General features: G+C 35.8%; 3 protein-coding genes across 4 annotated transcripts in view; 1 reads left to right on the top strand and 2 right to left on the bottom strand.

Annotated features, from left to right (window-relative positions):
* LOC134854300 (huntingtin-interacting protein K-like) overlaps positions 1 to 20091 on the bottom strand; it is a 318593-nt gene that overhangs the window by 15353 nt on the left and 283149 nt on the right. For both annotated transcript variants that reach the window (XM_063870499.1, XM_063870500.1), the window contains exon 2: positions 10711 to 11051. In XM_063870499.1, coding sequence (XP_063726569.1) covers positions 10711 to 11041 — 331 coding nt within the window. In that variant the 5' untranslated portion in view covers positions 11042 to 11051. The remainder of the gene's footprint in view (positions 1 to 10710; positions 11052 to 20091) is intronic.
* The window catches only part of LOC134854890 (endoplasmic reticulum junction formation protein lunapark-B-like), a 220391-nt gene that overhangs the window by 127526 nt on the left and 72774 nt on the right, over positions 1 to 20091 (top strand). The gene's annotated exons all lie outside the window — the stretch shown is intronic.
* On the bottom strand, positions 11067 to 12164 carry LOC134854299 (tRNA N(3)-methylcytidine methyltransferase METTL6-like). The gene has a single exon (XM_063870498.1). It carries the CDS (start codon positions 12158 to 12160, stop codon positions 11342 to 11344), a length of 819 nt encoding a protein of 272 aa, XP_063726568.1. The 5' UTR covers positions 12161 to 12164; the 3' UTR covers positions 11067 to 11341.

The raw sequence follows: 20091 nt of genomic DNA, 5'->3' as shown, positions 1-20091 counted from the left end.
CACAATTACATAATGTATCGATTAACCCATTTCGAGAAAACTGGATCAACAAAATCTACTGGATCGAATGTTTTTTGCCAACTTTACATTTTCGCTTTTCCCTGTTTCAAAGGAAATGAACTGAATTGAAAAAAATTCAAACCGCCAAAAAAAACATTAATAGACTCTTAACCAAAAAAAGTGTTGGGTTTTAATAACTGGATACCAATTCCGCAATCCCTGGATAATTCTGACCGTATGGCTGCTAATTTCAAACTTTGCGAAATAAACACTGCATCATAGCTGCAACCTTTCATTCAGGCCTTTCAATTGGCCGGGCATTCATGAAATGGAAAAACTTCCCAATCATTGCAATATACGATACAGCTTAAACGTGCGAAATTCTTTTGTTAAACATGCAAAAATAACAAAGCTAAAACCTGGTGAGATACGGGTCACACGTGTAAATATAGCATAGATGGATAGACTAGCGCAAGAATCGCACCAACGGTGCTGCAAAAAAATTGTTGACGTGAAAATACCTTCCCAAATAATTCACAAAACAACAACAGTTAATGCAACCGGTAATTTAAATCAGGGCCATCTATCAGGGTTTTACATTTCATTAATTGAAAAAAATGTTTAGTCATCTTTTAGGTTATTTTTCAACCAAATGGTCATAACTTAAAAACTACTGATTTTTATCAGATTTGAAAAAAAAACTTAATCTCAAAAATCGACAGGATACACATGCTTCTTTCATAAACATGGTGCAAAAGTTGAGATCGACAAAAAGGAGTTATTATACTCAGAGTTCTGAGATACAATGATAAAATCTAGTTTACTGGAAACTTTAAAAAATAACTGAAAAACTTGCATCTCGGAAATTTAAAATGAGAAGTTCAAATAGAAGTCACACTTGCAAACCCTGAGAGTTCCCTTACAGCACCACCAGTATAAAATTGAGAATTTCAAGTTTGGTTACTTGCTTTACATCTAAATTTCTTTTTGAGAAAGTTAAAAATTTTTTAAAAATCATACACAACGCCATATCTCGAAAAACAAAAGGAATTGAGCAGTCATACTTGAACTCCAGATAAGCAACTACTGGGTGTACCCTGAAAACACCTCGCTATAGGGTTGAGAAAATAAATAAGTTAAAAAAATTGTGAAACAAAATTTTAATAGTTTCACGTTGCGAAGTTTGGAAAAAAGTAGAAATAAAGCACTCGCCTTACAAAAGATTTTAGAACGTCAACTTGAGTAAATCTTTTCACCCTTGCAATGATTTGGCTATTAAACAGGCCAACATAGCGACATCTTCAACAATTGCCAAGTGAAATTTCTTAGACATCACAAAATAGGATTTGCTTAAACGTGCAAAAAATCTTTCGGTATACATGCAAAAAATAATGCATTCAAAAAGGTTAATTATGTCATCATAGGAAATTCCTAAATACGTCACCATAGGTACTCCTTAGACATGTCTCAAGTGAAACACCAATTAAATAAGTGTATAGATAGATAGATAACAATAATAAATATAAAGATAAATATAGAAGCTTATAGCAAGAGTAATAGTTATACATACAATGGTTAGAAGTTTAGAAGAAGCATTTAACGGTAGTACTTAGAATTGGCAGCCAGTTGTCACATTTAACTTTCAGGATATCAGCAGCACCACAGATTCGAAAAAATTTTAAAGTCAAGTTCTTAACCCAAAAAAGTTAACTTTCCGCTTTGATAACGCTTCTAACCGCATGAACAAAAGAGAAATTCTTCATTCACAAATTTGGTTAAATTATAAAATAGAGAATATATTTACAATATACTTATATATTTTTGAACGTGAACAGCTGCTTCCAAAAAAATGTTCTGAAACAGTAAAACTTTAGTGACCCTGATTTGATACAACCGTGAAGATAAACTGGGCTCATCTATCAGGAGGTTTCTTTTTCATAAAAAACGCCTTATCTCGAAAACCAAAATGATTTGAGCATATACAACTAGAGGGCATATTTGCTTCCCTATATTGTTCCCCGGCAGCATTCCACCATAGAATTAAGAACTTCAAGTAAAATTACTGGTTTTTAAATCTAAGTTGTTTTTGAGAAAGTTTTGAAAAAGTCATGAGAAACGCCATATTTAGGAAACAAGAAAGATTTGAGCAGTAAAAAAATAGAGGCTTTGACAGTACCCCTGATTTGTACCCAGACAGTAGTAGATAGAGGCCCAGACAGTACCCTGAGATTAACCCTGAAAGAACCCCACCATAAGAGGGTGGAAAATTTCAAGATCTGTTAGCTTTTTTCTAATTCAAGTTTTTTGGAACAAAAATGGAAAAATCATAGAAAAAGTCCACATCTCGAAAATCAATAGGTATTGAGCAGTCCTATTTGGAGAGAAGAATTGCAATCCCTGGGTGTACCACGATAGCACACCAACATAGGGTTGAGAAATTCAAGTTTCATTATTTTGTTACTGTTTTGTTTTATGCTGTTTTATACTGTTTTGTAATTTTGTTTTAAACAAAAAAAGAAATCATACAAAAACAGGAGTCATAAAGACCAAAAAAGATTTGAACAGTGATACTTGGAAGGCAGATTTTGAACTCCTGAGAGTAACCTGAAAGTACACAACAATAGGGTTGAGAAATTCAAGTTCGGTTACTTTTTTACAACTCACTTTTTTTGAAAAAAAAAAATAATAATAAAAAACGCCATATCTCGAAAACCAAAACGATATGAGCACTGATACCTGGAGGCCAGATTTGCAACTCCTGGGTGTACCCTGAAAGCATTAAGACTAGAGGTTTGAGAATTTCAAGTTCGTTTTTGTTATATCTACGTTCTTTTGAAAAATTGAAAAAAACGTAAAAATCGCCAAATCTCGAGAAACAAAATTAAAGTTTGATCAGTCAGTTTTAGAGGGAAGATTTGGAACGCCAATGAGTAACTGACAGGACTCCGCCTTAGATTTCAGAACTTAAAGTTCGCTTAGTTTTTTTACATCTAACTTTTCTTTTAAATTAAAAATAAAAAAACGCCATATATCGAACAACAGAAGGTTTTGAGCCGTCATACTTGAATGCCAGAATCGCAACCCCTCAGTGTACCCTGACTAAAAACTTGCATTGCGAAATAAGGGGGAAAACTATCCAGTTAAAACATTCACCCTTCAACAGACATATAGTTAGTAATGGATGGCCTTGCTAAATATGAAATTAGTAAATCATTTTAAATGTTGCAAAATACTGAGATTTTCTTAAACAAGTCATTATAGGGAGTGTTTAAAAATGTGTCAATTGAAACGCCACAATTACATAATGTATCGATTAACCCATTTCGAGAAAACTGGATCAACAAAATCTACTGGATCGAATGTTTTTCGCCAACTTTACATTTCGCTTTTCCCTGTTCAATTGAGGAGTTTGCCTCCATTTTAATAAAGGAAATGAACTGAATTGAAAAAAAATTCAAACCACCAAAAAAAACATTAATAGATTCTTAACCAATAAAGTGTTGGGTTTTAATAACCGGATACCAATTCCGCAATCCCTGGATAATTCTGACCGTATGGCTGCTAATTTCAAACTTGGCGAAATAAACGCTGCATCATAGCTGCAACCTTTCATTCAGGCCTTTCAATTGGCCGGGCATTCATGAAATGGAAAAACTTCCCAATCATTGCAATATACGATACAGCTTAAACTTTCGAAATTCTTTTGTTAAACATGCAAAAATAACAAAGCTAAGACCTGGTGAGATACGGGTCACACGGGCAATTATAGCATAGATGGATAGACTAGCGCAAGAATTGCACCAACGGTGCTGCAAAAAAATTGTTGACGTGAAAATACCTTCCCAAATAATTCACAAAACAACAACAGTTAATGCGACCGGTAATTTAAATCAGGGCCATCTATCAGGGTTTTCCATTTCATTAATTAAAAAAAAATTTTTAGTCATCTTTTAGGTTATTTTTCAACCAAATGGTCATAACTAAAAAAACTACTAATTTTTATCAGAATTAAAAAAAAATTAATCTCAAAAATCGACAGGATACACATGCTTCTTTCATAAACATGGTGCAAAAATTGAGATCGACAAAAAGGAGTTATTATACTCAGAGTTCTGAGATACAATGATAAAATCTAGTTTACTGGAAACTTTAAAAAATAACTGAAAAACTTGCATCTCGGAAATTTAAAATGAGAAGTTCAAATAGAAGTCACACTTGCAAACCCTGAGAGTTCCCTTACAGCACCACCACTATAAAATTGAGAATTTCAAGTTTGGTTACTTGCTTTATATCTTAATTCCTTTGAGAAAAATTTTTAAAAATCATACACAACGCCATATCTCGAAAAACAAAAGGAATTGAGCAGTCATACTTGAACTCCAGATAAGCAACTACTGGGTGTACCCTGAAAATACCTCGCTATAGGGTTGAGAAAAAAATAACTTAAAAAAATTGTGAAACAAAATTTTAATAGTTTTACGTTGCGAAGATTGGAAAAAAGTAGAAATAAAGCATTCGCCCTACAAAAGATTTTAGAACGTCAACTTGAGTAAACCTTTTCACCCTTGCAATGATTTGGCTATTAAACAGGCCAACATAGCGAGATCTTCAACATTTGCCAAGTGAAATTTCTTAGACATTACAAAATACGATTTGCTTAAACGTGCAAAAAAATCTTTCGGTATACATGCAAAAAATAATGCATTAAAAAAGGTTCATTATGTCAACATAGAAACTTCCTAAATACGTCACCATAGGGACTCCTTAGACAATTCTCAAGTGAAACAAAAAATAAATAAATGTATAGATAGATAGATAACAATAACAAATATTAAGATAAATATAGAAGCTTATAGCAAGGGTAATAGTTATACATACAATGGTTAGAACTTTAGAAGAAGCATTTAACGGTAGTACTTAGAGTTGACAGCCAGTTGTCACATTTAACTTTCAGGATATCAGCAGCACCACAGATTCGAAAAAATTTTGAAGTCAAGTTCTTATTCCAAAAAAGTCAACTTTCCGCTTTGATAACGCTTCTAACCGCATAAATAAAAGAGAAATTCTTCATAAACAAATTTGGTTAAATTATAAAAAAGAGAATATATTTACAATATACTTATATATTTATATTTATATATTTATAGTTACAATTAATCATATCAGAGAAAAAACATTGCTTTGGGAACTAAAACAAAAAATAAGTAGACAAACGACAATCCGATACAAGAAAAAAGATAGTCCGTGCAAAAATATTTTTGAATAAAAAACAAGGTCTAGTCCAGAGGTCCATGTTCTTTACCGCTAGACCAAGGTTCCACAAGAAAGCCTTTTAGTTTCGCAAATGAATTAAGCATTGATATAAGAGAGTTTTTACTACTAAAACTAGCGCATGACTCGCACCTACAGAGCTTCAAATATATTGTTAAACGTGAACAGCTGCTTCCAAAAAAATGTTCTGAAACAGTAAAACTTAAGTGACCCTGATTTGATACAACCGTGAAGATAAACTGGGCTCATCTATCAGGAAGTTTCTCTTTCATAAAAAACGCCTTATCTCGAAAACCAAAATGATTTGAGCATATACAATTAGAAGGCAGATTTGCTTCCCTATATTGTTCCCTGGCAGCATCCCACCATAGGGTTAAGAACTTCAAGTTAAATTACTGGTTTTTAAATCTAAGTTGTTTTTGAGAAAGTTTTAAAAAATCATGAGAAACGCCATATTTAGGAAACACGAAAGATTTGAGCAGTAAAAAGTAGAGGCTTTGACAGTACCACCTGATTTGTACCCAGATAGTAGTAGATAGAGGCCCAGACAGTATCCTGAGATTAACCCTGAATGTAACCTGAAAGAACCCCACCATTAGAGGGTGGAAAATTTCAAGATCTTTTAGCTTTTTTCTAATTCAAGTTTTTTGGAACAAAAATGGAAAAATCATAGAAAAAGTCCACATCTCGAAAATCAATAGGTATTGAGCAGTCACATTTGGAGAGAAAAATTGCAATCCCTGGGTGTACCCCGACAGCACACCAACATAGGGTTGAGAAATTCAAGTTTCATTAATTTTGTTACTGTTTTGTTTTATGCTGTTTTATACTGTTTTGTAATTTTGTTTTAAACAAAAAAGGAAATCATACAAAAACAGGAGTCATAAAGACCAAAAAAGATTCGAACAGTGATACTTGGATGGCAGATTTTGAACTCCTGAGAGTAAACTGAAAGTACACAACTATAGGGTTGAGAAATTCAATTTTGGTTACTTTTTGACAACTAACTATTTTTTGAAAAAAAAAAATAAAAATAAAGAACGCCATATCTCGAAAACCAAAACGATATGAGCAGTGATACCTGGTTTGAGAATTTCAAGTTCGTTTTTGTTATATCTACGTTCTTTTGAAAAATTGAAAAAAAGTAAAAATCGCCAAATCTCGAGAAAAAAATTAAAATTTGATCATTCAGATTTAGAGGGAAGATTTGGAACGCCAACGCGTAACTGACAGGACTCCGCCTTAGAGTTCAGAACTTAAAGTTCGCTTAGTTTTTTTACATCTAACTTTTCTTTTAAATTAAAATAAACAAAAACGCCATATATCGAACAACAGAAGGTTTTGAGCCGTCATACTTGAATGCCAGAATCGCAACCCCTGAGTGTACCCTGACAGCACACCACAATAGATGTGAGAAATTCAAATTCGGTTACTTAATTTTATATCTAATTTTTTTGAGAAAAAAATTTAAAAAATCTTAAAAAAACGCCATTTCTCGAAAACCAAAAGAATTTGAGCAAACATCCTCTGACGCCATATTCACAACCCCAGAGTTCAATCTGACAACACGCCACTATAGGGTTGAGAAGTTCGATTTATGTGTTTTATATCTGTTTTTTTTATGAAATAAAAATTCAGAAAAAACGCCATATCTATAAACCCAAAAAAATTTGAGCATTCATAATTTGACGCCATATTGGTAACCCCTGATTTCAAGCTGATAGCACGCCACATTAGGGTTAAAAATTCAAGTTCCTTTACTTAATTTCACAACTAAGTTTTTTTGAAAAAAAAACGAAACATAAAAAAGCCTTATCTCGAAAATTAAAACGATTTGAGCAGTAATCCTTGAACGCCAGATTGGTAACCCCCTGAGTGTACCCTGACAGCACGCCACTATAGGGTTGAAAAATTCCATTTCGGTAACTTTATTTTTATCAAAACTTTTTTTGAAAAAAAAACGTAAAAATCGCCAAATCTCGAGAAACAAAATTAAAATTTGATCAGTCAGATTTAGAGGGAAGATTTGGAACGCCAACGCGTATCTGACAGGACTGCGCCTTAGAGTTCAGAACTTAAAGTTCGCTTAGTTTTTTTACATCCAACTTTTCTTTTAAATTATAAATAAAATAAAAAAAACGCCATATATCGAACAACAGAAAGTTTTGAGCCGTCATACTTGAATGCCAGAATCGCAACCCCTGAGTGTAACCTGACAGCACGCCACAAAAGATGTGAGAAATTCAAACTCGGTTACTTAATTTTATATCTAATTTTTTTAAAAAAATGAAAAAATCATAAAAAACGCCATTTCTCGAGAACCAAAAGAATTTGAGCAAATATCCTCTGACGCCATATTCACAACCCCACAGTTCAATCTGACAACACGCCACTATAGGGTTGAGAAGTTCGGTTTATGTATTTTATATATGTTTTTTTTATGAAAAAAAATTTAAAATTCAGAAAAAATGCCATATCTATAAACCCAAAAAATTTGAGCATTCATACTTTGACGCCATATTCGTAACCCCTGATTTCAAGCTGATAGAACGCCACAATAGGGTTAAAAAAATTCAAGTTCCTTTTTAATTTCACATCCAAGTTTATTTTTTTGAAAAAATTGAAAACATCATAAAAAAGCCATATCTCGAAAATTAAAAGGATTTGAGCAGTAATACTTGAACGCCAGATTGGTAACCCTCTGAGTGTACCTTGACAGCACGCCACTATAGGGTTGAAAAATTCCATTTCGGTAACTTTATTTTTATCGAAACTTTTTTTGAAAAAAAAACGTAAAAATCGCCATTTCTCGAAAACCAAAAGAATTTGAGCAAACATCCTCTGACGCCATATTCACAACCCCAGAGTTCAATCTGACAACACGCCACTATAGGGTTGAGAAGTTCGGTCTATGTATATTATATCTGTTTTTATTTATGAAAAAAAAATTAAAAATTCAGAAAAAACGCCATATCTATAAACCCAAAAAAATTTGAGCATTCATAATTTGACGCCATATTGGTAACCCCTGATTTCAAGCTGATAGCACGCCACAATAGGGTTAAAAATTCAAGTTCCTTTACTTAATTTCACATCTAAGTTTTTTTGAAAAAAAAACGAAACATAAAAAAGCCTTATCTCGAAAATTAAAAGGATTTGAGCAGTAATACTTGAACGCCAGATTGGTAACCCCCTGAGTGTAGCCTGACAGCACGCCACTATAGGGTTGAAAAATTCCATTTCGGTAACTTTATTTTTATCAAAACTTTTTTTGAAAAAAAAACGTAAAAATTGCCAAATCTCGCGAAACAAAATTAAAATTTGATCAGTCAGATTTAGAGGGAAGATTTGGAACGCCCTCGCGTAACTGACAGGACTGCGCCTTAGAGTTCAGAACTTAAAGTTCGCTTAGTTTTTTTACATCCAACTTTTCTTTTAAATTATAAATAAAATAAAAAAAACGCCATATATCGAACATGAGAAAGTTTTGAGCCGTCATACTTGAATGCCAGAATCGCAACCCCTGAGTGTACCCTGACTGCACGCCACAAAAGATGTGAGAAATTCAAGCTGATAGCCCGCCACAATAGGGTTAAAAAATTCAAGTTCCTTTACTTAATTTCACATCCAAGTTTTTTTTTTGAAAACATGAAAACATCATAAAGAAGCCATTTCTCGAAAATTAAAAAGATTTGAGCAGTAATACTTGAACGCCAGATTGGTTACCCTCTGAGTGTACCCTGACAGCACGCCACTATAGGGTTGAAAAATTCCATTTCGGTAACTTTATTTTTATCAAAACTTTTTTTGAAAAAAAAAAACGTAAAAATCGCCATTTCTCGAAAACCAAAAGAATTTGAGCAAACATCCTCTGACGCCATATTCACAACCCCAGAGTTCAATCTGACAACACGCCACTATAGGGTTGAGAAGTTCGGTCTATGTATATTATATCTGTTTTTATTTATGAAAAAAAAATTAAAAATTCAGAAAAAACGCCATATCTATAAACCCAAAAAAATTTGAGCATTCATAATTTGACGCCATATTGGTAACCCCTGATTTCAAGCTGATAGCACGCCACAATAGGGTTAAAAATTCAAGTTCCTTTACTTAATTTCACATCTAAGTTTTTTTGAAAAAAAAACGAAACATAAAAAAGCCTTATCTCGAAAATTAAAAGGATTTGAGCAGTAATACTTGAACGCCAGATTGGTAACCCCCTGAGTGTAGCCTGACAGCACGCCACTATAGGGTTGAAAAATTCCATTTCGGTAACTTTATTTTTATCAAAACTTTTTTTGAAAAAAAAACGTAAAAATCGCCAAATCTCGAGAAACAAAATTAAAATTTGATCAGTCAGATTTAGAGGGAAGATTTGGAACGCCCTCGCGTAACTGACAGGACTGCGCCTTAGAGTTCAGAACTTAAAGTTCGCTTAGTTTTTTTACATCCAACTTTTCTTTTAAATTATAAATAAAATAAAAAAAACGCCATATATCGAACATGAGAAAGTTTTGAGCCGTCATACTTGAATGCCAGAATCGCAACCCCTGAGTGTACCCTGACAGCACGCCACAAAAGATGTGAGAAATTCAAGCTGATAGCCCGCCTCAATAGGGTTAAAAAATTCAAGTTCCTTTACTTAATTTCACATCCAAGTTTTTTTTTTGAAAAAATGAAAACATCATAAAGAAGCCATTTCTCGAAAATTAAAAAGATTTGAGCAGTAATACTTGAACGCCAGATTGGTTACCCTCTGAGTGTACCCTGACAGCACGCCACTATAGGGTTGAAAAATTCCATTTCGGTAACTTTATTTTTATCAAAACTTTTTTTGAAAAAAATGAAAAAATCATAAAAAAACGCCATATCTCGAAAACCATAAGGGTTTGACTAGTCATCCTTTGACGCCAGATTCACAAACCCTGATTCACTCTGACAGCCCGCCAGTATAGGGTTGAGAAATTTAAGTTCAGTTACTTTATTTTATGTCTATCTTTTTTGTTTATTAAAAAATCATAAGAAACGCGATATCTTGAAAATCAAAAGGATTCCAGCAGTCATACTTGGACGCCAGATATGCTAGCCCTGGGTATACCCCGAAAGCACCCCACTATAAGGTTGAGAAAAAAAATTAGTTAAATCAATTGTGAAACAAAAATTTGATAGTTTTACGTTGCGAGTATTGAAAAAATGTAGAGTTAAAGCATTCGCCCTACAACAGATTTTAAAACGTCAATTTAACAGACCAACATAGCAACTTCTTAAAAATGTGCCATGTGAAATTTCTTATGCATTACAATATACGATATAGCTTAAACATGCAAAAAATAATAATACGTTCAAAAAGCTTAAATACGTCAACAAGCGGACTTCTTAAACATGTCTTAAGTGAAACGCCAATTAAATAATGTATTGATAGATAGATAGATATACCTGATGCACTTTGTGATCCCGCTCCAAACTCTTTCTCTTCAACGTAATCGGTCACTCTCTCTAAATCTGCAACTCCCCTTGCATCGTGCTTTTTTCCTTTCTCCTGAGCACCCTCATTAGTAGCGCCTTCGATATTCTCTTTATCATTACAAATTGCTCTATTCTGGTCTCCACTCACTGTTGAAGGTGATATGTTCTCCTCATTCTTCGATGAGTCATTTTTAACTTCGGTAGCTGATGATGATGATTCATTGTCGCCAGCAGATTGAGCGGGTGTGCTATTGGAAACATTATTAGATCGACGCCCTCTTGTGGATTTTTTAGGCGACATAACACAACCTTTAAGCAACATCTTTTTAAAATTTTGTTCTTGGTGTTACCTTGAAGTCTATACTCCAACTTCTACTAATACTCGTCGTTCTAAAATATAATTGAAAGCAAAGCTTGACGTTACTTTAGCTGTTTCTGATAAAAAATGGAGTTAAAAACAGGACACCGATCTACAACTTCCGTAAATAAGACAAAGCTACGACCATTATTGACTACTGATTGAAGGACCATCTTCCAATATCCACGAAAATACCTCTCATTTGCATCCAAAAAAGTACTTGGAAGTACAGTGAAAACCAATTCACAGTTTTTCGAATACTGCTTGAACAAAATATCGGTCGACGCTGAGTTGTTTCTCGCGATTTTCAGTTTTTGCTTCTTTGTAGCATAAGCTTTCTGTTTTGAAACCTGCATCCCTAAACAGTGCTTCTAACTCTTCCATGAAGAAAAAATATGCTTTTGTATTATCTTGCCGGACATAAAAACGATCTGATATTTTATGGTTACGTGTTCCAAATCTGATCATTGCGTAATCGTTGACGGCGTAATCTCGCACACAAACTTTTCCACCACACTTCATAACATCCGCTAAATTTTTGAGCGCTCTTTGCATCTCATTGGGGTCAAGTGCTGATAGCACAAATAATACTGTCATTATGTCTATCCCGGAAGTAATCACCCTTAGTTTATCGATGATACTTTCTTGAACAATATCACACGTGAAAGCAAACATTCGATTTGTATTGAATTGTTCATTTTGGCGAACGAAATCTACCGCTCGTGATGAAAAATCACAAGCTAACCCAAAAACTGAACTCCCGGCTGCTTCCATAAGAGGAAAAAAAGCGTTCCCAACTCCACATCCAACTTCTAAGAAATAAATTGTATGCTCGCTCGATGCTAATAATATTTGCAGGGGCTGAAATTCTCTAAGCAGCCAGTGTCTGTCTTTGAAAAATTTGGTTGTATTATTTTTGTAAAATTTGTCCCAATTCTTTGCCGCTTCTTTCTGTAGTAAAGATATTTTTAGCTCTGACAAAGTAATCTTTTGATGCTCGAGTTTTCTATTTTCTTCATCGGTTAATAGACGCGGCTCACTCAAGGATTTTTCGCTACCCATAATACGTCTAAAAAGAAGTATACTCGTTTAGAGGCATGGTTCCGCCATTTTCAGTGAATCCCATTCAAAAATCTAATTTACAAGTGTGGTCCCTTCCTAGATATTCGAAAAAGCTCAAAACTTCTTGCTAAAAACACTTTATTAGCCATTTGAAAAATATTTTCAAGTTTACAAGTGTAAGTCAAATTATGATTATAGTTGTTGTCGAATACGTAAAAAATTTTTATCACATAAAATTTCAGCATTAATTTGATTAAATAAATAGTGTCCTACATAATATATCCTCAAGTTGCGATGAATTAAAAGTATCGGCGACTACTGTTTGTGCAGTTGCGCTGAAATGCCCAAAATCTTGTGGTAAAACATTGCTAAGCAGCTGGAACATCTATCTGAGAAATATTGCGCAAAATGTGTCAAGTTTTGTTTCATCACTGCATAAATCAGCGACCGAGAAAGACAGCAATTCGGTGAAGACAAGCATTGGGAGGCTCTGCCATGACGTTGATGCTTTTTCCTAGTTACCCAAAAGCAACAAAAAAGCGGCGAAGAAAAATCACAAGTGGCTTTCTGTGGGGAGGTGGGAAACTGGAACTGGCTTGAGGAGTCTGGTGATGCGCCGCTGGACCTACTGAGCTCGGGTCAGATTGTTGCTTGTTATTGATTTTTATAATTCGATTTTAAAATATAAATTAATTTAATTATCTTTTATTTTTTTTATTTACTGATTTGTAAAATTCCCACTAACCGCTTATCATGGGTTATTTCAGTCCCCTAAAGTCCAGTCAAAATCCTTTTTTTTACCTTTACGCTGCGTCAAGATGAGGAAAAACAACAAAGAGTGTACAAGCAGAGATCGCTTAAAACCTTCAGGACTGATAAATTGGATTAGAATGTGATTGTTGTTCTAGTTGGTATCATATCAGTTGTGTAAATATTTCTTTTAGCGACTCGAAGAAAACCCAATGGTTTCAGTGTCCTTTATGTGTTGATGTAAAATCTGTTAATAAAGCAATAATAGGTAATGATTTAGTGCTAGACAATTATGTTAAAACAGCCATTTCAAATGTCCGAGTACTCAAGAGAGTACCAAAAGACTCGCGTATTCCCTTGGCGGAAAGTATGTGGGACAAAATAAATGACATCGTCTACGATGTAAAAGATGTTACAAAATGGCTAATTTTTTTTAACGTCGTTCTTGGTTTTTTTTGAAAAGAAGTGGACGCAAACAGACCACAAGCATGAGTTCTTCGAGCAAATGACGTGTCACTTCCAAAACCCCATCCCCAAGTTTCAAGCCCGCCTCTGAGTGACCTCGAGCAGAGAATGAAGTTAATAAGGAGTAAGCTCGAGGAAAGAAATGTCAAGGGATGAATAAGGCTTGCTGCTTCGGATGACAAAATTGCTACTTTTTCACCTGATAACTATCAAAAAATTTTGTCTAAGCACCCTCAGCGAGCCAAATTTGCAGCTCCAAATCCAGAAAAGTTGGATAGTTTTTTCGTGACCGATTTCGACCTATACAAAGCAATAATGTCCTTTCCGAACGGATCAGCAGCAGGTCCTGATAAAATAGTTCCTCAAATTTTTAAAGATCTTGTTAGTAAGTCGAATGGCAGTGGAGGACTTAATTTCTGAAATCGCTTACTAAGCTGATAAACCTCATTGGAGATGGCAACATACCCGAACCACTAAGACGTTTCTTTTTTGGCGCAAAGCTTATCGCTCTCATAAAGATAGACGGAGGGCTGAGACCGATTGCCTTAGGCAACCCGCTGAGACGTATCGCGTCTAATTGCGCTGGAAGCAAGGCCCTCTCCGAGCGACAAATTTTTTTTCGGAAACGTACAGGTAGGATACGGTACCAAACGAGGAGCAGAAATAGCTGAGCACTCGTTTCGAAACCTAATTGGACGCGACGACAATCCAAAATGCACTGTTCTTTTAAAACTAGATTTTAAGAATGCCTTTTACTCTCTAAACAGAGAAACAATGCTGAATCATGTTCATTCAAATCGCCCCGAATTGTATAATTACACCCATTGCGCGTATGGTAAACCTAGTTACCTCTTTTACGGATTCTCTGTCATAATGTCAGAAGACGGAACTCAGCAAGGTGATCCTGAAGCCCCACCCCTTTTTGCGGAAACAATTCATACACTAGTCGAACAGTTGGAGTCGAAAATTACCATCTGGTGTTTAGATGATGGGAATTTAGCCGACGACTATAAGGTAGTACTCTGGGACCTTAAAAACATTCTGAAATCGGAACAAATTTACGGCCTGAGCTTGAACACTGAGAAGTGCGAACTTGGTTTTTTGGGACTGACTACTAGTACACAGTAAAACTCACTTTTAACTCAATTTCAAAAAAATGCCCCAGTATAGAAATAAAAACAAAAGAGGAACTCCTCATTTTAGGATCTGCAATCGGCGAACTTTGCCGAAAAGAATTGCTCGACGAAAAAATTAAGGAGCTTGAAAAAATCTCGGATGTCATTGACAAACTAGACGCCCATTATGGCTTTTACCTCCTGAAAAATTGCTTTAGCATGCCAAAACTCCTATATTTTTTGCGTACGAGCCCTTGTTTTTTGCAAAATCATTTTTTGGAACGCTACGATAAATTACTAAGATATTCGTTATGCAGGGTCACTAACGTGAAAATGGATGATAACCAGTTTTTACAAGCAGTTTTCCCGGCAGCCAAAGGTAACTTGGGCGTTTCTTCCGCTCGTCTACTCGCTTTACCCTCTTTTTTAGCCTCAGCAGTAGGAGCAAAAGATGCCTTGAGCAAAATCTTTGGTTTGGAGCATGTGGATGGAACCTATGATGATGCGCTCAAACGGTGGTTTGAACTTGGAAAAATGAAATAGCTCCGGAAAATGAAGTCCAAAAAAATTGAACGGAGCCAATTTTTGACACCCAAATTGCAGACTTGATTTTACGACTCGAACCAACGGACGTGAAAAGATTCAACGCGTTCCAAGATAGATTTGGCTCCCAATGGTTGACCGTCATCCCGTGCAAAAATTTAAGCTTAAAACTGTCCAACCAACAACTCAGAATTGCGATAGGACTTCAATTAGGCTCAAAAATATGCGAACGGCATAAATTCTTGTGCGGAAAAGACGTTACCGAGGATGGTTGGCATGGTTTTTCTTGCCTCAAAAGTGCAGGGAAATTCTCTAGGCATTCAAACCTGAATGCCCTTATAAAGCAGAGTTTATCATTTTCTCACATTCCGTCTATTTTAGAACCACGACACCTCTACAGGACCAATTAGAAGCGACCATACGGTTTGACGCTCGTTCCATGGGCTGTTGGTAAGCAGCTCTTGTGGGATGTAACGGTAGTAGACTCCTTAGCTCCTTCTAATGTTAATGCCGGTTCTGTTTGTAACCCTGGTACGGTTGCCGCTGAAGCGGAAGAGCGAAAAATTGACAAGTATAAAGATCTTGTAAATGATGGATATCTTTTTCAACCGCTAGCTTTTGAAATTCAGGGCGCGGCCGGCCCCAGCACAAAATTTTTTTTGAGCAAGCTTTGAAAGAACCTAAGCATACGCACTGAGGAACCCAGAGCAGGCAGCTTTTTAAAACAGAGAATATCCCTGGCAATACAGATTGCGAACGCCGCTTGCGTACTCGGAACAATAAATGACAAAATAATTTTCGACGAAATTTTTTATATGTAACACTTGTATATTATATTTTCTCGTGTCGAGTTGCGTGTTCTTATTGAAGAAACGTAACCCGGATCGATTTTAATTGAAAAGGACTTAAAAACGTGTCATCTTCTTTTATCATTATCACTTCCATATCTAGAAAATTCCAAGGATGCAGAATCGTTGACGGCGTAATCTCGCACACAAACTTTTCCACCACACTTCATAACATCCGCTAAATTTTTGGGCGCTCTTTGCATCTCATTGGGGTCAAGTGCTGATAGCACAAATAATACTGTCATTATGTCTATCCCGGAAGTAATCACCTTTAGTTTATTGATGATACTTTCTTGAACAATATCACACGTGAAAGCAAACATTCGATTTGTATTGAATTGGTCATTTTGGCGAACGAAATCTAACGCTCGTGATGAAAAATCACAAGCTAACCCAAAAACTGAACTCCCGGCTGCTTCCATAAGAGGAAAAACGCGTTCCCAACTCCACATCCAACTTCTAAGAAATAAATTGTATGCTCGCTCGATGCTAATAATATTTGCAGGGGCTGAAATTCTCTAAGCAGCCAGTGTCTGTCTTTGAAAAATTGGGTTGTATTTGTCCCAATTTTTTGCCGCTCCTTTCTGTAGTAAATATATTTTTAGCTCTGACAAAGTCATCATTTGATGCTCGAGTTCTATTTTCTTCATCGGTTAATAGACGCGGCTCAATCAAGGATTTTTTGCTACCCATAATACGTCTAAAAAGAAGTCTACTCGTTTAGAGGCATGGTTACGCCATTTTAAAAGAATCCCATTCAAAAATCTAATTTACAGGTGTGGTCCCTTCCACCGGACCACTTGAATGAAACATACAGTGCGTTCCGTAGAACAGTATTCCCAGATAGTCGAAAAAGCTCAAAACTTCTTGCTAAAAACACTTTATTAGCCATTTGAAAAATATTTTCAAGTATACAAGTGTAAGTCAAATTATGATTAGAGTTGTTAACGAATACGGAAATTTTTTTATCATTGTGCCATTCCGCCAGATTGGCACAGCTCAACCTACCGGCACAACGCGAGAATAGAATTAGAGGCCTTAACGATCATTTATTAGTACGATCATTTATTAGTACTCCCACCTCCAATCTTGATTTGGACTTTGAAAAACAAACTCATTTGGAAATAAGTCCGTAATTATGCGTCCATATATGTTAAATTTACCAACTGTCACCAAGGTGTTATATTTTTGAGAGTTTGTCTAGAAAACGACATTATACCTGATTTTTTGAGGTTCAGGGTACCGGAAAATGGGGTGTTTTCGAACCATGCGGTACACAGTTTTCAGAAAAAACTTCAGAGAACGGAGATAAACAAGGCAAGGACAGATGAGAAAAACGTTGAAGTCAAACTAGAAAGGGCGAGAGGCCGAGTACAGAGGGGTGTAGATGAGAAGTTTGGCCTTCGGTAATCAAATAGTTAAGTCTTAGGGGACAAAGACAAACAGCAACAGTCAAATAGACCCATCAGAAGAAGCTAATGAAACTATCAGAAAGGCAAGACCGACCTCTAGGGAAGCAAGGTGAGGGTTCGGTAAGAGCTCTTGATGATGTTGAATTAACAAATGGGTACAACAAGTGTTGTCATTAGGGCCGAAGCATCCCGTCAGGGATAAATTTAATGAGACACACTTTCTCGCCGACATTGACATCTTTCTATCGGATCTCAAAAATCGTAAAGTCCCCGGGGAGGCCCTTTGTGAGATCGAAGCTGTCGCAAAAGTTTATGCTGAAAGGTTGAAACAAACACCATCTGACAAAGGCGTTGAGAAGGCCCGAAAGTATCTGAAGAGTAATGGATTAGTTGCGGTACCGTATGACAAAGGCGTGGGTTTCTGTGTAATGAGAAAGGACACCTACAATTTCGCATACATTACATTCAAATAAATTCAGGAAAAGTAAAGAAACAAGTGATGCGATTGTTTTGAAGATAGAAAGAGTCATCAATTAGGAGTTTTTTTTTGGCTCTGAGCAAAAAAGATGAAATACATGAGAGTCTCTACAAAAGGATGAGGTCTACTGGGGGGCAGCCCGCCATGCTTTATGGGTTGGCGAAAGTGCATAAAGTGAATACCCCACTAAGACTGGTCCTCTGCTTGCCTGGTAGCTCTTATTATAACTTGAACAAGGTTCTTGCAAAATTTTTCGAGAAAGTTGAGGGCGCAAACATCGAAACCAACTCACTAGATGCGAGAGAAATCTTAGAGAGCAATAATCTTGAGCCCAAAGAAAATTTGATATCTATAGATGTGAAGAGTTTGTACAAAAATGTTCCACTGAAAGAAGCAATAGATATAGCTCTGAGAAAACTGTATGAGCAAGATGAACCACCATCGGAAAACCATGAAGAGACTGTTGAACATGGCAGTTAGTCAAGTCCATTTCAAGTGCAATGAAACATGGTACATTCATAAAGATGGTTTGGCAATGGGGGCATCTCTTGCCGTTATTTTAGCAAATCTTTGGCTGAAGCAGTACGAAACTGCACTATCGAGGGATATCCCCGAAATGGTTTTGCCCGAGAAAAATCTTAACGGAAAATGCCCCGAGTGCAAAAAGAAAGTCACGTACAGGTCAAAAGGTGTAGAATTTGAATGCTGTTTGAGCTGGTATCACGTAAAATGCGGTGATATATCAGATGATGAGTATCGAAATATAAGTGAAACCGTCTGGTACTGTAGAAAATGCATCGCAACAAGAGAGAAAAATAAGTCAGTGCAGCAAGCTAAGTTATTTTTGCGTTACGTTGACGATATAGTGAGAACAGTGAAGGGTGATCCTGAAAAAGTGCTACGGGCTGCAAACTTACTACATCCAAATTTACAGTTCACAATAGAGACACCAAACAAAAACAAAAATTTGGCATTTTTGGATTTACAAATTAGTATTGAAAAAAGCAGGAAAATTGGCTGTGGGTGTTATCAAAAACCAACAGATACAGGTACCATACTAAATTTTAGAAGCTGCGCCCCCTTCAGTACAAGAGAAGTGTGATTAAAGGAAATGTTCACAGGGTTTTCCGCAGTACGTCAACATGGAAAGAATATGATAAAGCTATGAAAATCAACCGTGAGCAGTGGTTGGATAACCAATATCCGGAAAGTTGTTCGTCGCGGGTTGCATCCCATGCCCTTGAAAAGATCATCAGCGAGGGTAAAAACAAAAAGAACATGGCTGAATAAAGAAGCCCTCTGATTATAGCAGTGATTCACCACCCATCTTGATGGTCCAATATAGGGGGAATCACAGTCAGGCATTAGCAAAAAAAGTGTGCGATATCACTAATGCGCTGATAATATTCACGACGAGAAAATTGAAAACTTGTATGCCCTCTCTAAAATCCTCCTTTTCCAGTGAACTGATATCAAAGTGGTGTACACACTTGAATTTTGTGGGTACAAATCCATCTATGTTGGCCAGACGGTCCGACATCTCACCACAAGGATTGACGAACACCGAAAAGGGGATACCCCAGTTGGACAGCATTTAAGGCAGTGTGCAAGTGAGAGTGGTAAGTCTGAGTTTAAATGGAAAATAATCGACCAGGCGTCCAGCAGCATCAAGTTACTTACATTAGAGGCGCTACACTTTAGGAAAGAGAGACTAGAAATTATTACGCGCGACGAGTTTAGAAGTAGGGAGCTGACACTAAGGCTATAGTTCCAGAGTCGAAAAATTCTGGCTAAAACAACAAAATTTTGAAACAACTTACATGTTAGCATGAAAATTAGCGACAAAACGAATAAGGGTGATAACTCTCAGAAATTTGTGACAAAATGTTTAAAGTTCTTACATAATAGTTGTTACTCAATTTCAGTGATATTTGTAAAGTTTTGATTGGTTGAATTTTTAAAATTTTGAAGTAATGATTTGTATGACACGTTTCATGATCTTTGATCATTTTGTACAAATAGTTTAGAATTTTTAAAACCTGAAGATGCACAAAAACGTGCAAAAACGTTTGTTTAAATTTACAATTTTAACGCATTCTCAAAGTAAAACGGAGGGTCGGAATATTCTGGGATTTTAAATTTTCAAAATTCTCAAAATACTTTTCTGAGAAATGCTAAAAGGGCCGAAAAACAGAAGAAAACAGAACAACAGCTGAAATAGTGATAAACAGTCGAACGGGACTGAAAGAAAAAAGAAATAGGACAGCTAATTTGAGACGACAGGCTAATTTGAGACGACACGCACGATAAGACAGCTAAT

Source organism: Symsagittifera roscoffensis, chromosome 9, assembly GCF_963678635.1.
Source record: "Symsagittifera roscoffensis chromosome 9, txSymRosc1.1, whole genome shotgun sequence".
Lineage (NCBI taxonomy): Eukaryota > Metazoa > Xenacoelomorpha > Acoela > Convolutidae > Symsagittifera > Symsagittifera roscoffensis.
The sequence above is the reverse complement of the archived record's forward strand: the minus strand, read 5'-3'. Positions and strand labels throughout refer to the sequence as shown.

Excerpts from the sequence above, each read along its gene's own strand:
- LOC134854299 (XM_063870498.1), bottom strand. The coding sequence starts at position 12,160 with ATGGGTAGCGAAAAATCCTTGAGTGAGCCGCGTCTATTAACCGATGAA.